The following is a 22148-nucleotide window of genomic DNA, read 5'->3' as shown; positions in this document are numbered from 1 at the left end:
GTACTCTATTCGAAACGATAATAAACAGTATACAGAAACTCCTCCTATAACTGGAGATGAGGTCAGAAGGGCCTTGCAAGGCTTGAATTGGGGAAAATCGGTAGGAGAGGATGGAATAAAAGTCGATATAGTCAAAGATGGAGGAGATATAATGCTTGGAAAACTGGCGGCTCTCTATACATAGTGTCTATCAACTGAAAGGGTCCCAGAAAACTGGAAGAATGCAAACATTATACTAACCCACAAAGAGGGAGGCATTAAAGAACTGAAAAATTATAGGTCCATTAGCTTACGCCCAGTATTGTATAAAATATTTACCAAAATAATTTCCAATAGAATAAGGGCAACACTGGACTTGAATCAACCAAGGGAACAGGCTGGCTTCAGGAAGGGATGCTCTACAATGGATCACACCCAAGTCATTAATCAGGTTATTGAGAAATCCGCAGAGTACGACAAGCCTCTCTATATGGCTTTTATAGATTACGAAAAAGAATTTTTCAGTAGAGATACCAGCAGTCATAGAGGCATTGCGTAATCAAGGAGTGCAGACCACTTGAGTAATTACCCTGGAAAATACCTACAGAGATTCCACAGCCACCTTAATTCTACACAAGAAAAGTAGGAACATACCTATAAAGAAAGGGGTCAGACAAGGAGACACAATCTCTCCAATGCTATTCACTGCGTCCTTGGAAGAAGTATTCAAGCTATTAAACTGGGGAGGTTTAGGAGGAAGGATCGACGGCGAATACCTCAGCAGGTTTCGGTTTGCTGATGACATTGTTCTATTCAGCAACACTGTGGACAAGTTACAACAAATGATTGAGGACCTTTACAGGAGAGTGTAAGAATGGGGCTGAAGATTAATATGCAGAAGACGAAGATAATGATAATTAACCGGGCAAGTGAACAAGAGTTCAAGATCGCAAGTCAGCCTCTAGAGTCTGTGAAGGGGTACATTTACCTAGGTCAACTAATCACAGGGAACCCTGAGCATGAGAAGGAAATTCACAGAAGAATAAAAATGGGTTGGATCGTATACAGCAGACACTGTGAGCTCCTGACTGAGAGCTTACTGTTATCACTGAAAAGGAAAGTGTGCAATTAGTGCATTTTACTGGTGATGACATATGGGGCAGAGACTTGGAGACTGACAAAGAAGCTTGAGAACAATTAAAGGACCACGCAAAGAGCAATGGAACGAAGAATGCTAGGCATAATAACTTCAAGAGACAGAAAGAGAGCGGTTTGGATCAGAGAGCAAATGGGTATAGACGATATTCCAATAAACATTAAGAGAAAAAAATGGCGCTGGGCAGGTGATGTAATGCGCAGATTAGATAACCGTTGGACCATTAGGGTGACAGAATGGGTACCAAGAGAAGGGAAGCGCAGTAGAGGACGGCAGAAGACTAGGTGGTGCGACAAAATTAGGAAATTTGCAGGTGCTAGTTGGAATCGGTTGGCGCAGGACAGGGGTAATTGGAGATCGCGGGGAGAGGCCTTCATCCTGCAGTGGACATAAATAAGCTGGATGATAATGATGAATTCAATTCGCAGTTGGAACATTGAAAATGTCTTACTGCAAACAATTGTGAGCCAGAAAATCATGTTTGTTAATACATTCATTTATCCCACTCTGTATAATCGGGTGCTGACACAATATTTTTCAAGTCTTCTTTTCTTGCTTGAAATGAAGGTACAGTACCTCCAAACCAAACAGAAGATATTGCTAAAGATCAGAGCAGCATAAATGCTTTAATATAATGGTTTTATACAACCAGTTTGTGTTTTGTTTCCCAGGAGGATACTGTGTTGTGATATCATGAGACAGTAGGCAATCCCATGACTGCAGGACATTGCAATGTTTTTACTTTCACTCTGGTTCCCTCGGTTGTCTGCTATGCTGCTAAATTTGCGCTCACAATGAGTAGCAGCATAGGACGTGACTGAGAGGGTGTCAAAGCGTCGCAAGGTCCTACTCCCATGTGACCATATACTGTCTCATGACATCACAACACAGTATCCTCCTTGGAAACGAAACCCACACTGGCTGTAAAATGCTATTATATTAAATTAGTTACAGCGCTCTGAGAATTGATGGCATTTTCTCTGGGATTTAAAGGCACTGAACCTTTATTTAAAGCCAGAAGAATATCGTGTCAGTGCCCCTTTAAGGCATAGCACAACTAACTTACAGAAAGCTATCCAATCTAGGATCAGGTCAGTGATTGTGCACTTTCATGCAGAGTATTCCAACTGCTATGCCTTGGCAGCAATTGCACTTGTTTAACAATGGGTTCACCTCGTCCACTGTGCCATAGTATCTGGGACTATGCATGACCAGGCTAGATGCTGTGCTTTGACCAAAGCATGACGATTTGATTAGGTTTACAACTAGCAGTGCCAAATACCCACTGGAATTGACCAAGAATCAAGTGGCACTCATTACAGGGCACCTCACAGTTGGGTTTGCTAAGTGGGTGCATCTCGGATGTCTTGCTTGCCAATGGACAACAGCAGGCAGCACATGTCATATCTGCTGATGCATGCGCATTGCATGCTTCTTCGGATGGCTGGGAAGCCTGTTAGCATCGTGAAATTTACAGTACTTTGACGTGCTCTAAAGTTCTGTTTTCCAGATGTAACAGGAGCTTCTTCACAAGAACAGATTGGTTTTTCTAATTTGATTTGGGAGTTGGAGGCTTGTAATGGCTGTTTGCAGTGACTGAGTAAAGAGAATCAAAGGGTCACATATCAAAGAGCCTGGCAATGCTTGTAAAAGATGTGTGACTAGATGCTCTTTATTAGCAGACATATTGCAGATCTTTTATAAAAGGTGCTATACAGACCGTTTAGATACTATGGCTACATTGGCTGCTGTGCTTCCATTTACATTGCAGCAAAAAAATTCGCTCACTGAAATTCCATAGCACTTGCTACACCCTGGCTTTTTACATATGCATGTGACACCACCACGAAACACCAAACACACCACATGCACTACACAGGACACTAGCAGATAAGATGAGGTACCTTAATTCCATTCAGAATTTCGCTGATCTGGCGCATCCGCTTGTCCTTTAAAGCCATTTGCTTCTCCTGTAATGCAATGGGAATTCGAAAACAAAAGTGTGACTACAACATTGAATATGTCAATCAGTAAGTAGTTACACAAACAATAATGTTCACCAGTGTGCCTGATGACAGAGCACTGCACTTTTTGTAAGGCAAGAGATGCATTGCAACATCTCATTTCTTCATTTTCACCAACTAGTATTCCATATACAAAGATCAATAACACTATGCCAAACCTTTTTGGTGGCATTGTCACCTCTCAAATGACCAATACGTAACAGGAACTGAAATTTTGGACAGTGATTGGCATGCCCATAGGCAGAAATTTTTCATTATTGGGGTCTGATTCGATCTCTGATCTCTGATTCGATCTCTGATTCCGGTCTGATTCCGGGCTGATTCCGATCGCACTGTTGAGCACGATCGGAATCGGCACACTGAAAGTGATTGCTTTTCGGTTAGATTTTTTTTTTTTCAATATTGGCTGTCAAGTTGGGAGTGTGGCCCTTACAGGGTTGTGACCCTTACACAGGTTTATACAGTAAGAATCTAATTGCCTTATACTTCTATATCACTAATACTGATTTGCCATTCTGACAAAATTGCAGCTTCTTTGTTTTTTACTGTGAATCCGAGGATAAGCACTGCTGTGCATAACTGCTATTGATTCCGATTTTGAGTGACTCCGGCTTGGCCTCATTTTGGTTAATGAGTGAATCACATATATTTGTGACTTCTGCATGCAAGTGGCGATGTTTCCATCCCTAATAAATGTTGTAAATTATTAGAAGAGTTTCTTTTTTCATTTATTGCTGTTCCTAAGCCATGTATCACCATGGCAAGCTGTCGACGGCCTATCACAATCTGCCAAAAACTATCTGCTGGTGCATCTGGGACATCAAGATTGTGTTTCTTTCGCCTAGACACAATTGTGATTTTTTTTTTTTACTGATACGATCCTGTACGCTTATGTGATGATTACTGTTTGTGCCCACAAACTGGTGAACGCTTGCGTGAACTTATGTGGTGGTGGTGGCACGGCAATGTAACAGGACAAAAAAACCACGCGAAGGTAGTGCGAAGAAGTGATCGCCAGTAAGTGGGATCCATGGTTGCATTGGAAAAAAAATCTGGGGCACGAGGAGGCAACAGGAGATTAGATTTAGAACGCAGGAGAGAAGGCATGCAGGCCTTGGTGGTTGAGGATGAGGCTGTTGGGTTCTGGGCCCAAGCCAATGGACCTCTTTGGACCCTAAACAGAGATCCTGGAATCTCTTTGCTGCTCTTCCTTGGCCGGTAGCAGTCATGGATCTAGTTGTATTTTCCTAAAGTTTGCCTGTGGGCAACCAGCGCCCATATTTCGGATACACTGAGCCAAGGCCCTCTTGCCATGTTGCTGAAGCCGTTTGAGCTGCCGAGAGGCTGGTACCAGAGCCAACGTAGTGCCCACAGACAGCAACTGCGGGCTCAAGGCCAGAACTGTGTGCGTGCATCCACCAGGGTACGAGGCCCTGGATACCAGTACTACCATTTGAGCCAGCTGTCTACTCCAGAAGTGCAGCTGTGAGCTTTTACCCTTGCCATACCATGATGCATCATTGCCAACACAATCATGAACGAAAAGAACTGCCATAACTCCTAGGACTTGTGTAGAACTTTGTGTAGTGTTAACTACTTGTTTTACTTTATTTTTATGAAGTTTTTTTTCTTAAAGGGTCCCTGAACTACATTGTATTGAAGTGGAGAAAGACAACTGAAGTGAAAATAGGCAATTTCAGAAATGCGTTCAGCAGAAGTGGAGTTATTGGCAATCAAACACGGCCTCCGCGGTGCTTTCACTCCTTCTTCAATGCGTTGCACTGCGAAGGCTACAGTGGAGCGATGTGTGCCCACAATGCTCTGCCTTCTAAGTGTCACCATTTCGTGCAGTTCAAATTTGTGTTTTGAATGTTAACGACGGGGCCACTTCCAATTTTGGTGCCTACAAGGTGCCAAATGTAAGCCAAATGCGGTTGTCCTCAGCGACCCAGAGTACACTTAGCCAGTGGACTCGTCACGGCACCCCGCGGTGGCCGCAGTATCTACACTACGTAGCAGAGTGCGGCTACATGAAACTGTAGTGCGTAAGCACGGCACTTGCTTCGTTCACAACAAGGCTTGAATGCGTGCTCACCCTCATATAGAGAAGTCTAACTATGCTACATGGTGCGGGCTGGCTTTGTCCTTCACCAGCTTGATTGACAGATAGTAGCCAAATCCAACTTGCGCATTTTTGTAGCACTATCAATCAGTCTGTCAAGATGTCTACCCGGAGTGGCCACAAGTGAGCACATGCTGGCGTGCATGACTGGTCTTACTTTAAGTTTTGCATGGATTGAGGCTAGTTGAGTGTTCAAAACTAGTAGAAATTGGCGAGACCTGACAGATATGACACCGTCAAGCTGGGCGGCCAAAGTTTATTTCCTATGTGGGCAGGCGTGGCCGAACGTGAGCAGACGATAGCCGGCTCATTCCGGAAGTATGTAATTATTATCAAAATTCGAAAACACATTTTCGCTTTCTTCAGCCTGTTTATTGAACTTCATGAATAAATATACACAATAACAGTAGCAAGAAGCGCACTGATCCAAAGACCCTTTTCACTGACATCAGCTACTGGCCAATAGGAGTCACATATTGGAATCCACAAAACAAAGCATCCAAAAGAGAGCAAGGAGCAAGCTCGTGTTGAAATGAGAGCGTTTGAGAGAAAGATGACTTCACGCTCTGCCTGCGAGCTTTACACGCTGTGCACGACTGCAAAACTTGGCTGAGATATTCACAGCAGTGTGTGCCACTGGTGGACTAAGTTTTTTAAACAAGCCTAAGGGGTGGTTCAGGGCCCCTTTAAATCCCTCTTTGTACTGTTCTTTCCTTAATTTGTTAATCTTATTTTAATGACAAGTGTGCTGTTCTAGCAAACCACTTCATTATTTTAGGCACTGAGGTTATCTCTCAAGATTTCAAGATAACTCAAGAAGATGACATGACAGCTTATAAAAAATATATAATTTTAGAAAAGTTGAATCTTGGGCCAGTTGGTGATGCAAATGTGACTACAGTGAAGTGCAACAGATGGGACCGAAGGAAGACGAGATGGATGGGACAAGTGCTACTATTAACTGTGAATGAAAGAAGCAAACTAATTGCATTCGTCAATGATTCTGACGGTGACATTATTATACTAACAGAAACTTGCCTTTTCAATAATACAGTAGTATTCTATTAGTTTGACTGGTTAACTTGATTTTTCGGTTAATGTGATCTCAGCCAAAGGCCCCAGCCAGTACCCATGCATTTCTATGGATCCAAGCTCTTGTTATGGGTCCAAGCTTTTGTCGGTCCAAAAATTGGTCTTCACTGGATAACTAGAAGTAGACCAGCATGCCTGACCCCTGTGGTGATCTCATTAGTGGCAGCGTCTATCTTAGCGGAGTTTAGGGGACAGTGAATACATTGAAGACATGTCATCTCTCATCAAAAATGCCCGTTTTTGGCCTGTCCTCAGAGAATTTTAAAGAAATAACCATAGCTCACAATGTCCTATCACAGTATTTATCCGATTCTAATGGGTGCCTTTTTCTTTTTAAGAAAATTGGGCCAAAAATTGCCTGCGTGATGCGATTGAACGGAAAACCAATATATGCTTTACCGCATAACACACATGTAATGCAGCAAAGCTGACTTTAGGAAACTGGCTGCCAATATGCAACACACATGGGACCCTTGTCTATTTTGCTGCTAAAAAAAAAGCCCTATGATTACGATATTCCCTAATGCAAAATTTGAGTGCAGCTGTATACGTGTTTTCATTTTGGGATATAATGAGGCAAGGAATTTGAGACCGTAATCACCGCACTGACTGGCAGTGGGCCACTGCCCTCAGTGCGTCTACAGAGAGGGGCAGTATGGGAACGCTGGCATGATGAGCGGCATCGAAGCCAGCTGCGGAAGATGAAGACGATGAAGGCGCGAGTAGGGGCATGAGCGCGTTTGTACGGCTATGCTGAGGGATGCCGGTGCTCAACCCAGGAACGGGCGTCTAACAGCTGTGCTCTAAAATAGGGTGCACATTAGATTTATACTTTCTTTAAGAGCTTTATTGTGTTTAGGAACTTTAATGTAATTTCTGCATACTAGAATGTGGGTACATATTTGATTTGGGGGCTTGTTAGAATCCGGCAAACACTGCCAAAGGACTCTGCAGTGTGTTTTGGCATTTTTTATACATCTTGTTTAATTCAACCTGTTGGATAATTCGATGAATTTTGTCAGTGCCATCAGGTTCAAATTAATGGCAGTTAATGATATACTTAAAGGGGCCCTGAAATACTTTTTAACATAATAAGAAAATGTTGATCTGTAGAAGAGGCTCCTGTGAACATGTGAGCCAAATATTATTGTAATGCATGCAGCATGGAATTTAGAATCCCATGTCATGAACAGTAAAAACTGACTTGCTCTCTTGCTTCCGCAATGCTGTAATGCAGCGTCATCGCAAGCAGCTGGACCCACCAACAGCTTTTGGCTGATTTCATCATCACGAGCACATTCCCAGTATTACTATAATTGCTAATTTTGAGTTAAGCAAATGAAACATATTATTACGATATCATCGAGCGGTGCTCAAGAAACGAGCCGCCGCGAGAACGACAAAGTTGATCGGTGCGCTTGGCGCGAGCGAGTGTCGGCCTGGCTGCCTGGCTCCAGTGTAAATAGCCTGTAAATAGCTTCTTCTGTCTGTGTCTTTCCACACGCAACATTCTGGTGGAGGTCAGTGATCCCCATCCTCACCACGGAACTCGGAAGTGGTCGGCACACCGAGCTTGTCACCATGCCTCCCGGTGACGCACCCCACTGCCGCTTACGTCCCACCGGCTTTCTTCGCCTGCAGCCAAAGTCAATAGCCTACACTGAACTGTTGTCTTTCCCACCAGTTCCTGATGGCGAGTACCTCGTCACTCCTGTGCCCGACATTTCAATAAGGTATGAGGTTACAGTGCCTCACAGTATACTTAAGATTACTGAGAAACGCACTCGCATGCCTGTCTGTAACTTTGGATTGGCAAAGCAAATCCTACCGCAAGGTATTTGCCTTGCCACCATTGATTGTCTGGGCGACCAATACGTGGCAGCGTTATCGACCGATGGTTCTCGCGAGCTTAGCAGGCCCCTCACGCCAGCCTCGGGTGCCGATCCCAATATAAAGAAAATGGTTGCGACGGACCTGTCCTCGGCGCAGGCTGAAGAGCTTTGCCCAGTATTATCGTCCTACCGAGATATTTTCGACATCGACGATCGCCCTTTAGGCCAGATGCTCGCGGTCAAGCATTGGATTCTTACTGGCGATGCTACGCCTATTCACCGACGACCGTATCGAGTTTCTGCATCGGAACGCCAAGTAGTTCAAAACGAAGTCAACAAAATGCTCGATAAAAACATCATTGAGCCTTCTTTGAGTCTTTGGGCGTCACCTGTGGTGTTGATTAAAAAGAAGGACGGCACGTGGCGCTTCTGTGTAGACTACCGTCATCTGAACAACATTACTAAGAAGGATGTCTACCCGCTCGCTCCGGCGTATATACGACGCCCTTGACTGCCTGCACGGTTCCAGTTATTTCTCGTCTATTGATCTTCGTTCGGGATACTGGCAGATTGCTGTTGACGATATGAACCGAGAAAAAACCGGGTTCATCACACCTGATGGCCTATACCAATTTAAAGTAATGCCGTTTGGATTATGCAACGCCCCTGCCACCTTCGAGCGTATGATGGACTCCTTGCTCCAAGGTTTCAAATGGTCCACATGCTTGTGCTACCTCGACGACGTCATCGTCTTCTCGCCAACGTTCGACACTCACCTTGAACGTCTCACAACTATACTAGATGTATTTCGAAAGGCGAAGCTGCAACTTAACTCGTCCAAATGTCGTTTTGGCCACCGCCAAATTACTCTTCTGGGCCATCTCGTTGACGCTTCCGGAGTACAGCCTGATCCCGACAAAACTCGCGCTTTCCGAGACTTTCCGGTTCCGAAGACAGCCGCAGACGTTCGAAGTTTTGTGGGGCTATGCTCGTACTTTCGTCGTTTTATTCAAGATTTTGCGGCAATTGCTAGACCCCTCACTAATCATTTGAAGAAAGGCGTACAATTCTCGTGGGGTACTGCAGAAGCTGCCGCCTTCTCTCGTCTCGTTACTCTTCTCTCCTCACCACCCATTCTCGCCCACTTCGACCCTGATGCCCCTACAGAATTGCATACAGATGCCAGCGGTAATGGCGTAGGTGCCGTCTTAGCCCAGGGTCAGCGTGGCCAGGATCGCGTTATTGCTTATGCGAGCCACCTTCTCACACCATCGGAGCGCAACTATTCCATTACGGAACGAGAATGCCTTGCTGTAGTCTGGGCGGTTGCGAAGTTCCGTCCTTACCTTTACGATCGCCCTTTTTCCGTAGTCACTGACCATCATGCTCTCTGCTGGCTCTCTTCGCTAAAAGATCCTACAGGCCGGCTTGGTCGACGGGCTTTGAGGCTACAAGAATTTTCATATTCAGTGGTGTACAAGTCTGGCCGCCTGCACCAAGACGCTGACAGCTTGTCGCGTTACCCTGTTGACGACTCTGACTCCTCTAATATTGCCAGCGGGAGCTCGGAGACCCGCAAGCAGCCACCGTTTCTACGGTGAGCTGTGGGGGCGACCCAGCCCGGAACGCTACGATCGCGGGAAACCCAGGCACCATTGCCCACCAACCCACCGACACCGAAACCATGGAAGTCGTATCCGAGAGTCACCCGAGACCCCTGCCTGACGAGGCCTTGCCTGGGCCGTCTCCCGTCCTCTCGGAGCAGCTCCACAATCAAGAATCTCAGTGGCAAACGGTCGTTTCCCTTCATCGGAAACGCCGTCTTCAAAAACAACAATCCACTGGTGAGCAAGACCCAGTCGGGCAAACCCCGCCATCGAAAGCCACACCGTTAGGGCTAGCTCTAACCCAGGCGCCAGCCGCCGCCGCGAAAGCCACGTCGCAAGCTACCTGCGAAGAGCGCGGAGCCGGAACACCTATTTCTGAAGACGCGGCTGCAAGGAGCAGGCCTCGCCGACGCGCGCCTCCACTCCCGCGCACTGACATGAAAATCATTATCCGCCCGACCCCGGGCCTCATAGTTCGAAAACTACAGACCCACCAGGTGGCCAAGGCGATCGTCCAAGCCACCGGAGGTGCGCCGACCTGCAAGGGGGATGATTTCATCGTCCGCCTGCGACATGGCTCGAACATCATCATCGTGAGCACCCCTCACGAGGCCTGGCGGCCACCCTCATGAAAATTATGAGCCTCACCTTTCACGGACGATCACACCCTGTGAAGGTGTATCTATCAGCACCCGAGGGCCTGCTTAAAGGTGTCGTACACGGCATCGACGCAGGCACCGGCGAAGAAGAGCTTATGGCGAATCTTCGGGTCCGCACACATGCAGTCCGCATCGTGCGGGCCCGTATGTTGGGACAATCCCAGACAGCCCTACTCCACTTCGAGGGACCCCAGGTGCCTAGATTTGTGTATTACTACGGAGGGGAGATGCCTTGCCGAGACTACCAGCCGACAAGACAGTTCTGCTCCATCTGTAGAATCACCGGACACCGACCAGACGTCTGCCCCAACCCAACGGTTCGTGCGTGCAACGTTTGCAACCACATTAACCCAGACGCCGGACACACTTGTGTTCCGAAGTGCGCCCTGTGCGGAGGGGCCCATCTCACGGCCGCAACAGAGTGCAACAACAAGCTCAAGCGCATTCCACCCAGATGGAAGTCTACCTCCACCACTACACCCAAAACCCAACGACAGCCTCGCCCGGTCACTCAGTCGACCAAGGCGGCTGACCTTCGCCCGCGATGGTTCAGCTCCGAGCGGGAAGACTCCGACTACTCGGAGTCTCCGAGCATCTACGGATCCCGGTCCGGTTCCAACCCAAGGTCCAGGTCCCGCTCCTGCTCTCGCCCCCGGTCTCACTTTCGGTCGCCCAGACGGCGATCTCGGTCGGCGCCCAAACAAGGACAGCAGGCAGCACCAGCCACCGCGGCACTCAAAGACAAGGGGCCCCAGCAACACCACCGAAAGACCAAGGAAGCCTCACTCAAGAGGACTACCACCAAAGAACACGAGGTAAGCTGGGCAGCAGTAGCCTCCCCCTTGTATAAGAAACCACAGACGCCACCATCTGTTAAATTGGAACAGGAACTCGCCACCATGCGCGCACAGATACAAACACTCACACAAGAAAACAGACAACTCAAACAACAAGTGATACAGCTCACACAAATACCACAAGAGATGGCTCCGCACAAGGACATCATTGACCTACAAACCCATGTCGATGCCATCCGCACCCAGATGCAAGCCTTCATGGACGCTACACGCGCCCAGTTGGAACAAATAACACAGACTGCAATACAACGCACAGATGCAGCAATAAAACACATGGAATCCACTGTAGATAGCAAGCTTAGGAACCAGCTTCACTCCAGAAAACTACGAAAGACGCTACGACAGAACCTTTACAAGGCCACACCTGTAGCAGCCCCGAAGCAAATCGTAACATCACCGACCACAACGTCCAACAATGCCTAGACGATACAGGCAAGTCAAAGAAAACTTAGAAATTTGGCAATGGAACTGCCGTGGGTACCGGAGGAAGAAAGGGCTGCTGACACAATTGATCGCCCATTCCTCAAAGCCACCGGGGGTCATAGCCCTACAAGAGCCCGGTACCCGACCAACACTACATGGCTACGAAGAATACCACACAAGTCAAGACGACAAGTGGAAGGTAGCCACACTAGTAGACAGAAACATCACAACCATACAACACAAACCCATAGACGACGTGGACATACTACATGTACTTCTCGAAATAATATACAAAGGCAATCAGAAACAGAGCGCCTTCATCCTCAATATTTATTGCCCCCCCAGCCAAAGGCGGGCAAACATCGGAAAACTCTTTGGGGACACCCTCCGCCTCGCTAAAGACAGTCCCCTGGTAATCATCGGCGACTTTAACGCTCAGAACACGCTATGGGGGTACCTGAGGCAGGATTGGAAGGGTCTCCAGCTACAAACACTAATTGAACAATGCCACCTCACACTCATCACAGACCCGAACATACCGACGAGGGAAGGGAACAGCGTAACACGCGACACCACTCCCGACCTCGCCTTCATCACTCAAACCACGCGAGCCGAATGGCTCAACACACTCCAAAACCTAGGCAGCGATCACTACATACTAAACATAACACTACAGACTGGACGCCTACGCAGGCAGATCGGCACAGCTAAACTCACTGACTGGCGAAAAATCAGGGAATCCCAAGAACAGGATGCCGACACAATCACGAACCTGGAAGACTGGTGCGACAATCTCCGTCGACATAAACAACGCCACACAAAGGAAATCGCAAGAACGGAAGAGGCCCCAGAGGTGGATCCCCACTTGCTACACCTGTGGGATGCCAAAAGGGGCCTTACCCGCCGCTGGAAAAAACAGAAATATAACAGGAAACTGAGGACGCGCATAGCACAAATAACAGCGGAAGCAGAAGAATATGCCATGCAACTCGCCTCAGCGAACTGGTATAGATTCTGTGACTCCTTCGGTGGCACGCTGGACACGGCCAAAACGTGGCACATCCTCAAAGCCATCCTGGACCCCACCAAAACCAAAGGAGAAGGACACAGGGCTCTGGAACGGTTACTACACACCTACCCAGGGAGCCAACAAGACCTCATCGATGCCATCAAGACCAAGTGCTATGGAGATCCCACTCCCACACAACCATGTAGAACACCCTACACAGGACAACCCAACCCGCTAATGGACGAACCTATCACCGAAAACGAATTGAGAGCAGCCATCGCAGCCACCACCCGTAACACAGCGGCGGGCACGGACCAAATCACGAATTCGATGATCAGAAACCTGAGCGACAAGTCTATCTCCACGCTCACGGCCTTTCTCAACCAACATTGGGAACAAGGTACTGTACCGGCAATGTGGAAACACGCACGAATAATCATGATCCCTAAACCGGGCAAGAAATTGGCAATTGAAAACCTCAGACCCATATCGCTCACGTCCTGCCTCGGCAAGGTGTACGAAAAAATTATAAACACGAGACTACAGAGACACTTGGAAGATAACAAGCACCTGCCGGACACCATGTTCGGTTTCCGCACAGGCCTGTCCACACAAGATGTGCTACTTCAAATCAAGGAAGAAGTCCTCAGTAACGTTTCCCGCAGCGGCGAACACGTCATCCTAGCAATCGACATCAAAGGGGCTTTCGACAACGTCAGCCACCAAGGAATCCTAGAAGGGCTGGCCGACACCAACTGCGGCGAGCGAACGTACAAGTATGTTCAGAGCTTCCTGAGCCACCGCACGGCGGAGCTGAAGATGGGAGAGATCCAGACTCCAGTGTACCACCCTCCCAACAAGGGCACACCACAAGGTGCTGTCATCTCTCCCACGCTGTTCAACGTCGCCATGATCGGTCTCGCAAGCAAACTGCAGGATGTAGCAGGTCTTCGGCACGCAATCTACGCAGACGATATAACGCTCTGGACCACAACAGGGTCCCTCGTTGAAAAAGAAGAACGGCTGCAAACTGCAGCAAATCTCATCCAAGATTACGTCGGCCAACGGGGTCTACAATGCTCCCCCGAGAAATCTGAGCTCCTACGAGTCTGGCGAGGCCGGGGTAACCACACAGTCCCCACAGACCCAACAAGAAGACTCGAGGTACGCCTCAACGGGGGCCTCATACCAGAGAAGCCATTGCTGAGGGTGCTGGGCATGTGGCTGCAGTCCAACCAGCGGGCCACACACACCCTTACACTCCTTAAAACCAGTGTCAAGGCGGTATCACGCATGATCTCCCGCGTAACATCCAAAAACAGAGGCATGAAGGAAAAGGACACCCTCCGACTGGTCAGTAGCCTGGTGGTGAGCAGAATCACGTAAAGCCTGCCTTACTACCACCTCACACAGTCCGAGACAAAGCAGGCCGACACACTTTTGAGGATGGCTTTGAAGACCGCTCTCCGCCTGCCGATGAGTACATCGACTGAAAAATTATTGGCGCTAGGGTTGCACAACACCCTCAGCGAACTGACAGAGGCCCATTACGTCTCGCAACAACAGAGACTTGCGCGGACTCGCACGGGCCGGCAGGTCCTACAAACCTTGGGGTTCCCAGCAATAACAACACGAACCCAAGAAACCTGCTTGATACCTCGTCACGTCCAGGACAGGTTTCACGTTGCCCCGATACCACGCAACATGGACCCTAACCTACACTCCGGCAGGAGGAGAGCAAGGGCCCAGTACATGGAGAAAGCGTTCAGGTTCAGTACAACGGCCCGTTTTACGGACGCCGCCATGTATGGGACGAACAACAAGGGCGCAGTTGCAGTGGCATGCGACCACCGAGGCCACGTTACCTCCGCGGCATCGACCCGCCCCTGCACGATTACGGAAGCCGAAGAGCTGGCCATCGCGTTAGCCATCCGCGAGGGCCTACACGCAAACCAACCATTGACGATCCTCACGGATTCCCAGCAGGCCTGTCGCAACTTCCTACAGGGTAGAATTGGAAGACCTGCTGCACAAGTCCTAGCCGGAATACTCAAGGAGGACTCTGAGGACTTCACCACCCAAACCATCATCTGGATACCGGGCCACACTGGCATCACGGGCAACCTGCAAGCCGACAGAGCAGCTCGAGGATTCGTACATAACCGAGCACTCATCACGCCGGCTGCAGAAGACCTGGACCCTGTCGACCTCGAGTATTCAGCCATCGTGAACTACCACAGAGGGCGTCGCTTGCGATATCCACCACCCCATCGAAACCTAACGACAGAAGAAGCCGCTGCCTGGCGTAGGCTCCAGACAGGCACTTACACGAACCTACACATATTACATCGGATACACCCCACAGCCTACAGGGACGAATGCCCATGGTGTGGGGCCACACCAACCCTATACCACATTACGTGGGAGTGCACACTACACAACATAGAACACCCAGACACGAACACAACGAGGGAGCAATGGGAGGCACTGCTGTCCAGCTCGGCCCTCGACGACCAGCTCAAGCTGATTAAGAGAGCTGAGAAGATGGCAAGAGCCAGCGGAGCCCTGGACTAAGGGCCCCGACCATTAGCGGTTTTTCTGATTATTCTTTTAATAAAGTTTATCTATCTATCTATCTATGCGTATTCTCTGTATCACAGCTGCTTCATTTCGCTAATGAGCAACGCCGTGACGCCTATATCAGAGCACTCATCGACCGTTTTGAGCACTCTCCAGCCGATGCTACTCTACGCCTCTTCGTCCTCCGCGACGGTACTCTGTACCGTCGTAACCTTCATCCGGACGGCTCCGAGTTCCTACTTGTAATACCTAAACACCTCCGCTCCACCGTTCTAGAAGAGCTCAACGACGCACCAACGGCAGGACATTTCGGCGTATCTCGAACCTATGACCGTGTACGGCGCCGTTTTTTCTGGTCGGGTCTTGCCCGTTCCATACGACGTTACGTTGCCGCTTGTGAAGTTTGCCAACGACGCAAGAAGCCTTCCCAGCTCCCCTCCCCGCTGGTTACCTACAGCCGCTCGACATTCCAGCCGAACCCTTTCATCGTGTCGGCTTAGACTTTCTCGGCCCATTTCCGGAATCTACATCAGGGAACAAGTGGGTTGCAGTCGCGGTGGACTACGCGACCCGCTACGCCGTAACCCGTGCTCTTCCGACCAGTTGCGCAACTCATGTTGCGGACTTCCTCCTACATGATATTATTTTGATGCATGGTGCTCCGCGTCAATTGCTAACAGACCGTGGCTGTACGTTTTTGGCCAAAGTCATCGACGACATCATGCGTGCCTGCTCAATACGGCATAAATTTACCACCTCCTACCATCCCCAAACGAACGGCCTCACTGAGCGCTTGAACCACACCCTTACAAACATGCTATCCAAATACGTTTCCGACGACCACCATGACTGGGACCTGGCTCCACCTTTGCATACAACTCTTCCCGTCTCGAAACTGCTGGTTTTTCCCCGTTTTACCTCTTGTATGGCCGCGAACCAACGCTAGCACTGGACACTGTGCTTCCGTTCACCACAGCTTCAACTAGCGATTATGCCCGTGATGCAATCGCCCATGCTGACCATGCTCGCCAACTTGCGCGCACTCGTCTACAAGTGTCTCAAGACAAGCAGAAGCAATGCTACGACCTCCGTCACCGTGATGTCCATTTTGTGCCCGGCAGCCTCGTGTTGCTTTGGTCACGTTCGCGTAAAGTTGGCCTATGTGAAAAACTCCTTTCTTGTTACACAGGTCCATATCACGTGCTCCGCAAAGTGACCGATGTCACCTATGAAATCGTTCTAGCCACGCCCACTACGTCCTCCGCTGTGACAACCAGTGACATTGTCCACGTCGCCCGACTCAAGCCCTACAACTCTCCACGCGCCTTGGATATTTAACAGCACCGTGACGGTGCTTTTGCCGCCGGGGGGCGGTAGTATTACGATGTCATCGAGCGGTGCTCAAGAAACGAGCCACCGCAAGAACAACGATGAAGTTGGTCGGTGCGCTTGGCGCGAGCGAGTGTCGGCCTGGCTGCCTGGCTCCTGTGTAAATAGCCTGTAAATAGCCTCTTCTGTCTGTGTCTTTCCATACGCAACAATATATATATGTCTGCAATCTCAAAAATAATAAGAAATTAATGGATCTTTGCACATCCTGTCTACACATGACAGTTGCGTGTAGCTGCATGGGCTGTGCGTAGCCTAAAAAAAAAAAATTGAAAAGCGGCATGCTGCGTAGTGTAGTCTACTGCTGCCATCAAAGGGTGCCTCGAAGAGCTCTCTCTCGCCGCCGAGACACTCAACATTTGGATGAGACTTTGGCCCCCTGGCTTCTCCCCTGTGTAGGTACCAGTGCGCTAGCAGAAAGAGAAAGAGACAGAAAGCCATGCATCGGCATGATAACACGGCTTATACTTGAATTCGAAAAACTGTTGCGGAATGAGATTCATGAGATGACAATAGTGAGGCCATTCTGTGATTAGCTAAACAAGTGCACCAGGGTCCCTTTAAGGCTTGAGTTGTTCCAGCGGAATACAAATTTTACAGTGTTTTGTTGCAATTGCAGTGGCAGAACAGGCAGTGGTGTTTTAATTGCAGTTAGCGAATCATTTACGTGTTTTTTCCATTCCTGTTTGTTCAAGCTTAGAAATAACAGTGTCATTCTTCAAATTAAGGAAATAATTTTACAGTCATGTTACCGGACACCCAACTGTGAAAAAGCTTCACGACAGCATGAATAAAGTATTTTTGCAGTTTCCAGATGCACTAATTTTGTTTACTAGGTGACCTAAATTTTCAGCCTTTGCAGTGGCAACATTCTTGTCCCTTTTCTGAACCAGCACCTAAAGAAGCTACTTTTTTTCTTCTAAAAATCTGCTCTTACTTCAACCTGTCGCAACTCGTTAAAATTTCAACATGTGTAACACAAAGGTCTTCATCATTACTCGACTTGATATTGTTGCGTGAACGAAGGATTAAGGAACTCGAGACTATTTACAAAGTATATTATAAAGGATAACTGCAGCACTGGCCAGTGAGCCAACAGCTCGAGAGCCAGAGAGCGTTCATCATCTTTGTTGGGGCGCCCGCATGCATTGTCCACACGAAACACGCGATATGCATGTATCAATATCAATGTAAGCTCCTGACATTGCCTCCCCTATTAGCTCATATTCCTGGTTTCAGTGATCATAATGTCTTGCACCTAAGCCTTTGTGTTCCATCTCCGCAGAAATGGAGATGAAAAAGTGTATCGAGGATTATAACAAAGAGAATAATGACGGTATTAACACTCAAATTACTACCTTGCATGATGATGTTTGTCAGCCCAAACAAACTTCTCGATTGAGAAATCGATTCGAGAATAAAGTACTGGATCTTATCAACACATACATTCCTCAAAGAACAGTTTATGACTCTTCAAACTCCCCAGATACAGCCAATGCCTGAAACAAGTATATGGCAAAAGACACACACAAAAAATAGATATTTTCTGTACAGCTATACGGTCTGCATGCGTGAATAAATAAGTCACTTACAAATTGATGCAAAGACCTGTGTTTCCGTGCTTAAAGAGACACTAATTAGAAACAGGATTTCAGTTGTACAGCCGATCCCAGATATATCGAACTCAAAGGGAATGGAGAAATAGTTTGATACATCGAAAATGCGAAGCATAAGATATGACTATCTGGAGCTTATCTGAAATCTCCGCACATTTCTGACAGTTTCCCTGACATTGTGAAAAGTGGGAATTTGCCAATTTGCTTTTCCAAGACCATGTAAACTGCACAAAAGTTGACTTATTTTTAGCTCACGGAATTGCAAGTCACTCGCACTGTGAAATGGTTTTTGCAACGCTAACCCTAAAAGCCTGTGTCACTCAGACACAATACCGTGGTGCACCTTGTGCGCATTGAAGTGCTTGTTGCACATTTCTATTCATTAAAAGGTTAAATAGATGCACTGCAGAAGCAAACTAACCTGGAGGATATGCACCATGCATCAGTGCACTTGTACTGCGAATTGCACGTGAATGTGCCTGGCTGTGTGTCCGTTAAAATATGTGCCCTTTAAACGGCCGAGCGTCATACATGGGCAGCGAGCCAAGCAGACGGCTGTGTAGGGTTTCGGAACCAACTTTCTGTTGGAACTGGTTGTCCTCGCTCCTCGACTATCCTAAATGTCCACGCATCTCTTACATGCTACTCAGTGCTCAGACACCTCATGGCCGGTACGTCTCTTTAAAGGACTCCTCACCAGGTCTCGCCATTTTGAGCCGACAAGCACCGTGTATACAATGCGCGCTAACAATTGTGTCTGCTAAGCATTACATTGCTACACGCCACGAAAAGATCTGAAATTTTAAACCGAATGCCATTTGGCCTTTACTCATAGGTGCTGCGCTCCCAGCTGGAGAGCCGACGTATGTCGCACAAATGCGCCTATGTACATCGCATTGCTGTGACGTCGCTCATAGTGACACATGACTTCGAGAACTATTCAAGGCAGCATCTGTTGTTTGTGTAATCTGTTGCTTCAACAGACGAATTAAAGAATATAGAAATACCAAATATCGGTGTGCTCTTGTTTTACTTCGCACTGTGGCAAGAGACATGTACTTCCATTTTGTCTGCTTGTTCCCACGTCATGCAGTCGCACGCGCAGACGACAAAACTATGTCGTTTTCTACCATGTTCCAGCGTGCGATCATGCTCTCTGAACTATTTGTGTCTGCGTCAGCATTCGCGTAGCACAGACTTATACTGCTAGTCAGGTGTCCTCGTGCACAAAATCGTGTGCTGCACGAAACAAGACAAACGCAACAGCTCGCACATGGCACTATCAGCAAAGGTGTTCCACACAGCAATAAAGTGAGGGGAAAAAAAACAATTAAGGCGGGGCCCGTGACATATGCGTCACGCAATCCTCAAGCTCCAGTACGAGAGAACGCAGGGAAGCAATTTCACTCGCGGAGGCTAGATGGGGCAAATGGAGAGAGTGTCTCTCTGGGCAGTGGCCTTTGCCTCCTGAAATCATGGGTTCACGGCACTGAAATATTTCTACCTCGACTATTAATGAAACAATTTGAAAAAAAAATTTCGGCAGAACACGCCCTAGAGGGCACGTAACAACAGCAGCGTATAACCGAAATTTGCTATGTGGCCTAGTGAGGGGCCCTTTAAGAAACCAATTTTACTTTCTTGAATTCAACATTACCAAAAGAGAGAAAAAGTAACCTGAAATGTTTGTGGAATATTGTTAAGAGCAAAGATTAATACGTTTAATTAACGTTATATACATTATATACATTATATGTTATACGTTCAATTAACCAATCAGGTGACCCGGTTCCTGAGCACATCTGTGCCTCTTTAGTTAATAATCACATTTACACTTTTTTACATAATTCCATAGTATCCGATCTTCCATCTTACCCTGGCGCACAGTACTGTCCAAATGGATCAAATCGTTGTTGACCCTTTTGATGTAGGCAAAATTATTCACAACCAATGGCATTAATTCAAAGTTTCTTCGCAACATTAAACATTTATGTTCCATTTCTAGTACAGTATAGCATTTTTCTTAGAACACTTCATAACAGGCAATAACTGCCACAAGATTGGAAAACAGGTAAAGTAGTTCCACTTCACAAGTATGACAACATGTATAACCTATGTCACTTACGTCTGTCCCATGTAAAATAATTCAGCACATAATTTTCACCCATTTAACAAGCTTCTTTAGTTCAAATAATTGCTTTCACCAGAGTTGACACAGCTTCCGAAAACATTTTTCATGCGTAGCGCAACTGGTTACATTTGCTAACGACTTGCATTAACTTTTTGGCTCTGGGTTCTTAATTGACTTCACATTTTTGGACTCCTAGAAAGCTTTCAATAAAATTAATCATCAAGTTTTAAAGCTTAAATTAGGCCATTCAAATATTGGCCATTAGTACTTTGCTGGAATAAAACCCTGCTTACTAATAGGACTCAGCATATCACTGTTAACGATGCTAACTCACCTGTGACGCTTGTAAGATCAGGCATGCCTCAGGGACCAGTTTTAGGACTTTTGTTATTTCTAATTTATATGAATGCTTTACCTAGTGAAACCCCTTCTCTTTTCCTTTTTGCTGAAGACTGTAATATACCGATAAATTTGGTACTACTAACCTCCAAGTTTACCTTAATACCATGGTCATTTCATTGTGTAAAATGTGGAACAGGGAACTGAATGAATATGTGATGTTTAATGGTGCAAGGGCCAGGTGTGGTCAAAAAGCGCCATGCTAGTGTCAATGAGTTCGCAGTGGACTGATGGGTTCACTGAACTTAATGTGACATGGCTGTAAAGGGCTTAAAAGAGTTGATGTAAATTCCATAAAATCTACGTGTAGTAAAATTACGGGAATGACTACTGACGTGCACTATGAACATTAGAATGCATAGAGAAAGAATGATGCAATATATAAAATATGTGAGGTGCTAAAATTGCCTAGAGCACTACTGCCTCACCAGAGCCCTTGAAAGCCAAGGGCATAGAGGCATGTGCTATACAAAGAAAACTATCAGAGCGGCATCCTCTGGAAAGAGCATGTGCCACGAAATTAATGAGCTTGTAACATGGAGCACAACATCTTTCAAAAAGGCGAGGACTGCTCTGGTCTTAAAAAGCGGTTCGTCACCAAGAAATATAGCCGGATGCAGGGGAATACAACGGCGGTATGCAAAAGGGAAATGTTTCCTCCTGTTTCTTTCGGTTTCCCGGCACTCCAGAAAGACATGCGAGGATGGTCAGCCGGTTGCCACATCTACCACAGGTTGGAGGCTTGTTACCGGTAAGGAGAAAGTTATGAGTGCCAAATGTGTGTTCTATTCTCAGTCTAGTGAATAGGACGTCTGTTCTTTGTGTTTTCTAGTTGGGTGCCAGAAACCTAACTTCGGCTTAATTAGGTGAAGCTTATTACTCGTTTCTGCGTCCCACAAGCGTTGCCAGTGGCTTCGTAGTTTGTTTCTTAGGAAAGGCTTCATGTCTATGGCAGGGACAGCAGCAGAACGAATACCTTGCGATGCTATTGATTTGGCGATCTTGTCGGCAAGCACATTTCCCTCGATTCCTCTATGGCCAGGAAGCCAGCATATTACTACATGCCTATGTGATAAATAGATGTTGCATAAGAGCGAGCAGGGATCATTGAAGACAGGATTCGTATGCTTTCGTGAAGAAATGAGTGCTTTTACAAGACTTAACGAGTCTGTGAATATGATTGCTTTGTCAAATTTCAGTTTCCTTATATGTTTTACTGCACACAGTACCGCATAAGCTTCTGCAGTGAAGATACTTGTTAGGGGGTTCAACA

General features: G+C 47.2%; 1 protein-coding gene across 2 annotated transcripts in view; it reads right to left on the bottom strand.

Annotated features, from left to right (window-relative positions):
• Positions 1-22148, bottom strand: part of LOC126535912 (multidrug resistance-associated protein 1-like) — a 335731-nt gene that overhangs the window by 209039 nt on the left and 104544 nt on the right. For both annotated transcript variants that reach the window (XM_050182763.3, XM_055073342.2), the window contains one exon: positions 3040-3105. In XM_050182763.3, coding sequence (XP_050038720.1) covers positions 3040-3105 — 66 coding nt within the window. The remainder of the gene's footprint in view (positions 1-3039; positions 3106-22148) is intronic.

This window comes from Dermacentor andersoni, chromosome 4, assembly GCF_023375885.2.
Source record: "Dermacentor andersoni chromosome 4, qqDerAnde1_hic_scaffold, whole genome shotgun sequence".
NCBI lineage: Eukaryota > Metazoa > Arthropoda > Arachnida > Ixodida > Ixodidae > Dermacentor > Dermacentor andersoni.
This window is presented reverse-complemented; position numbering and strand designations above follow the sequence as displayed.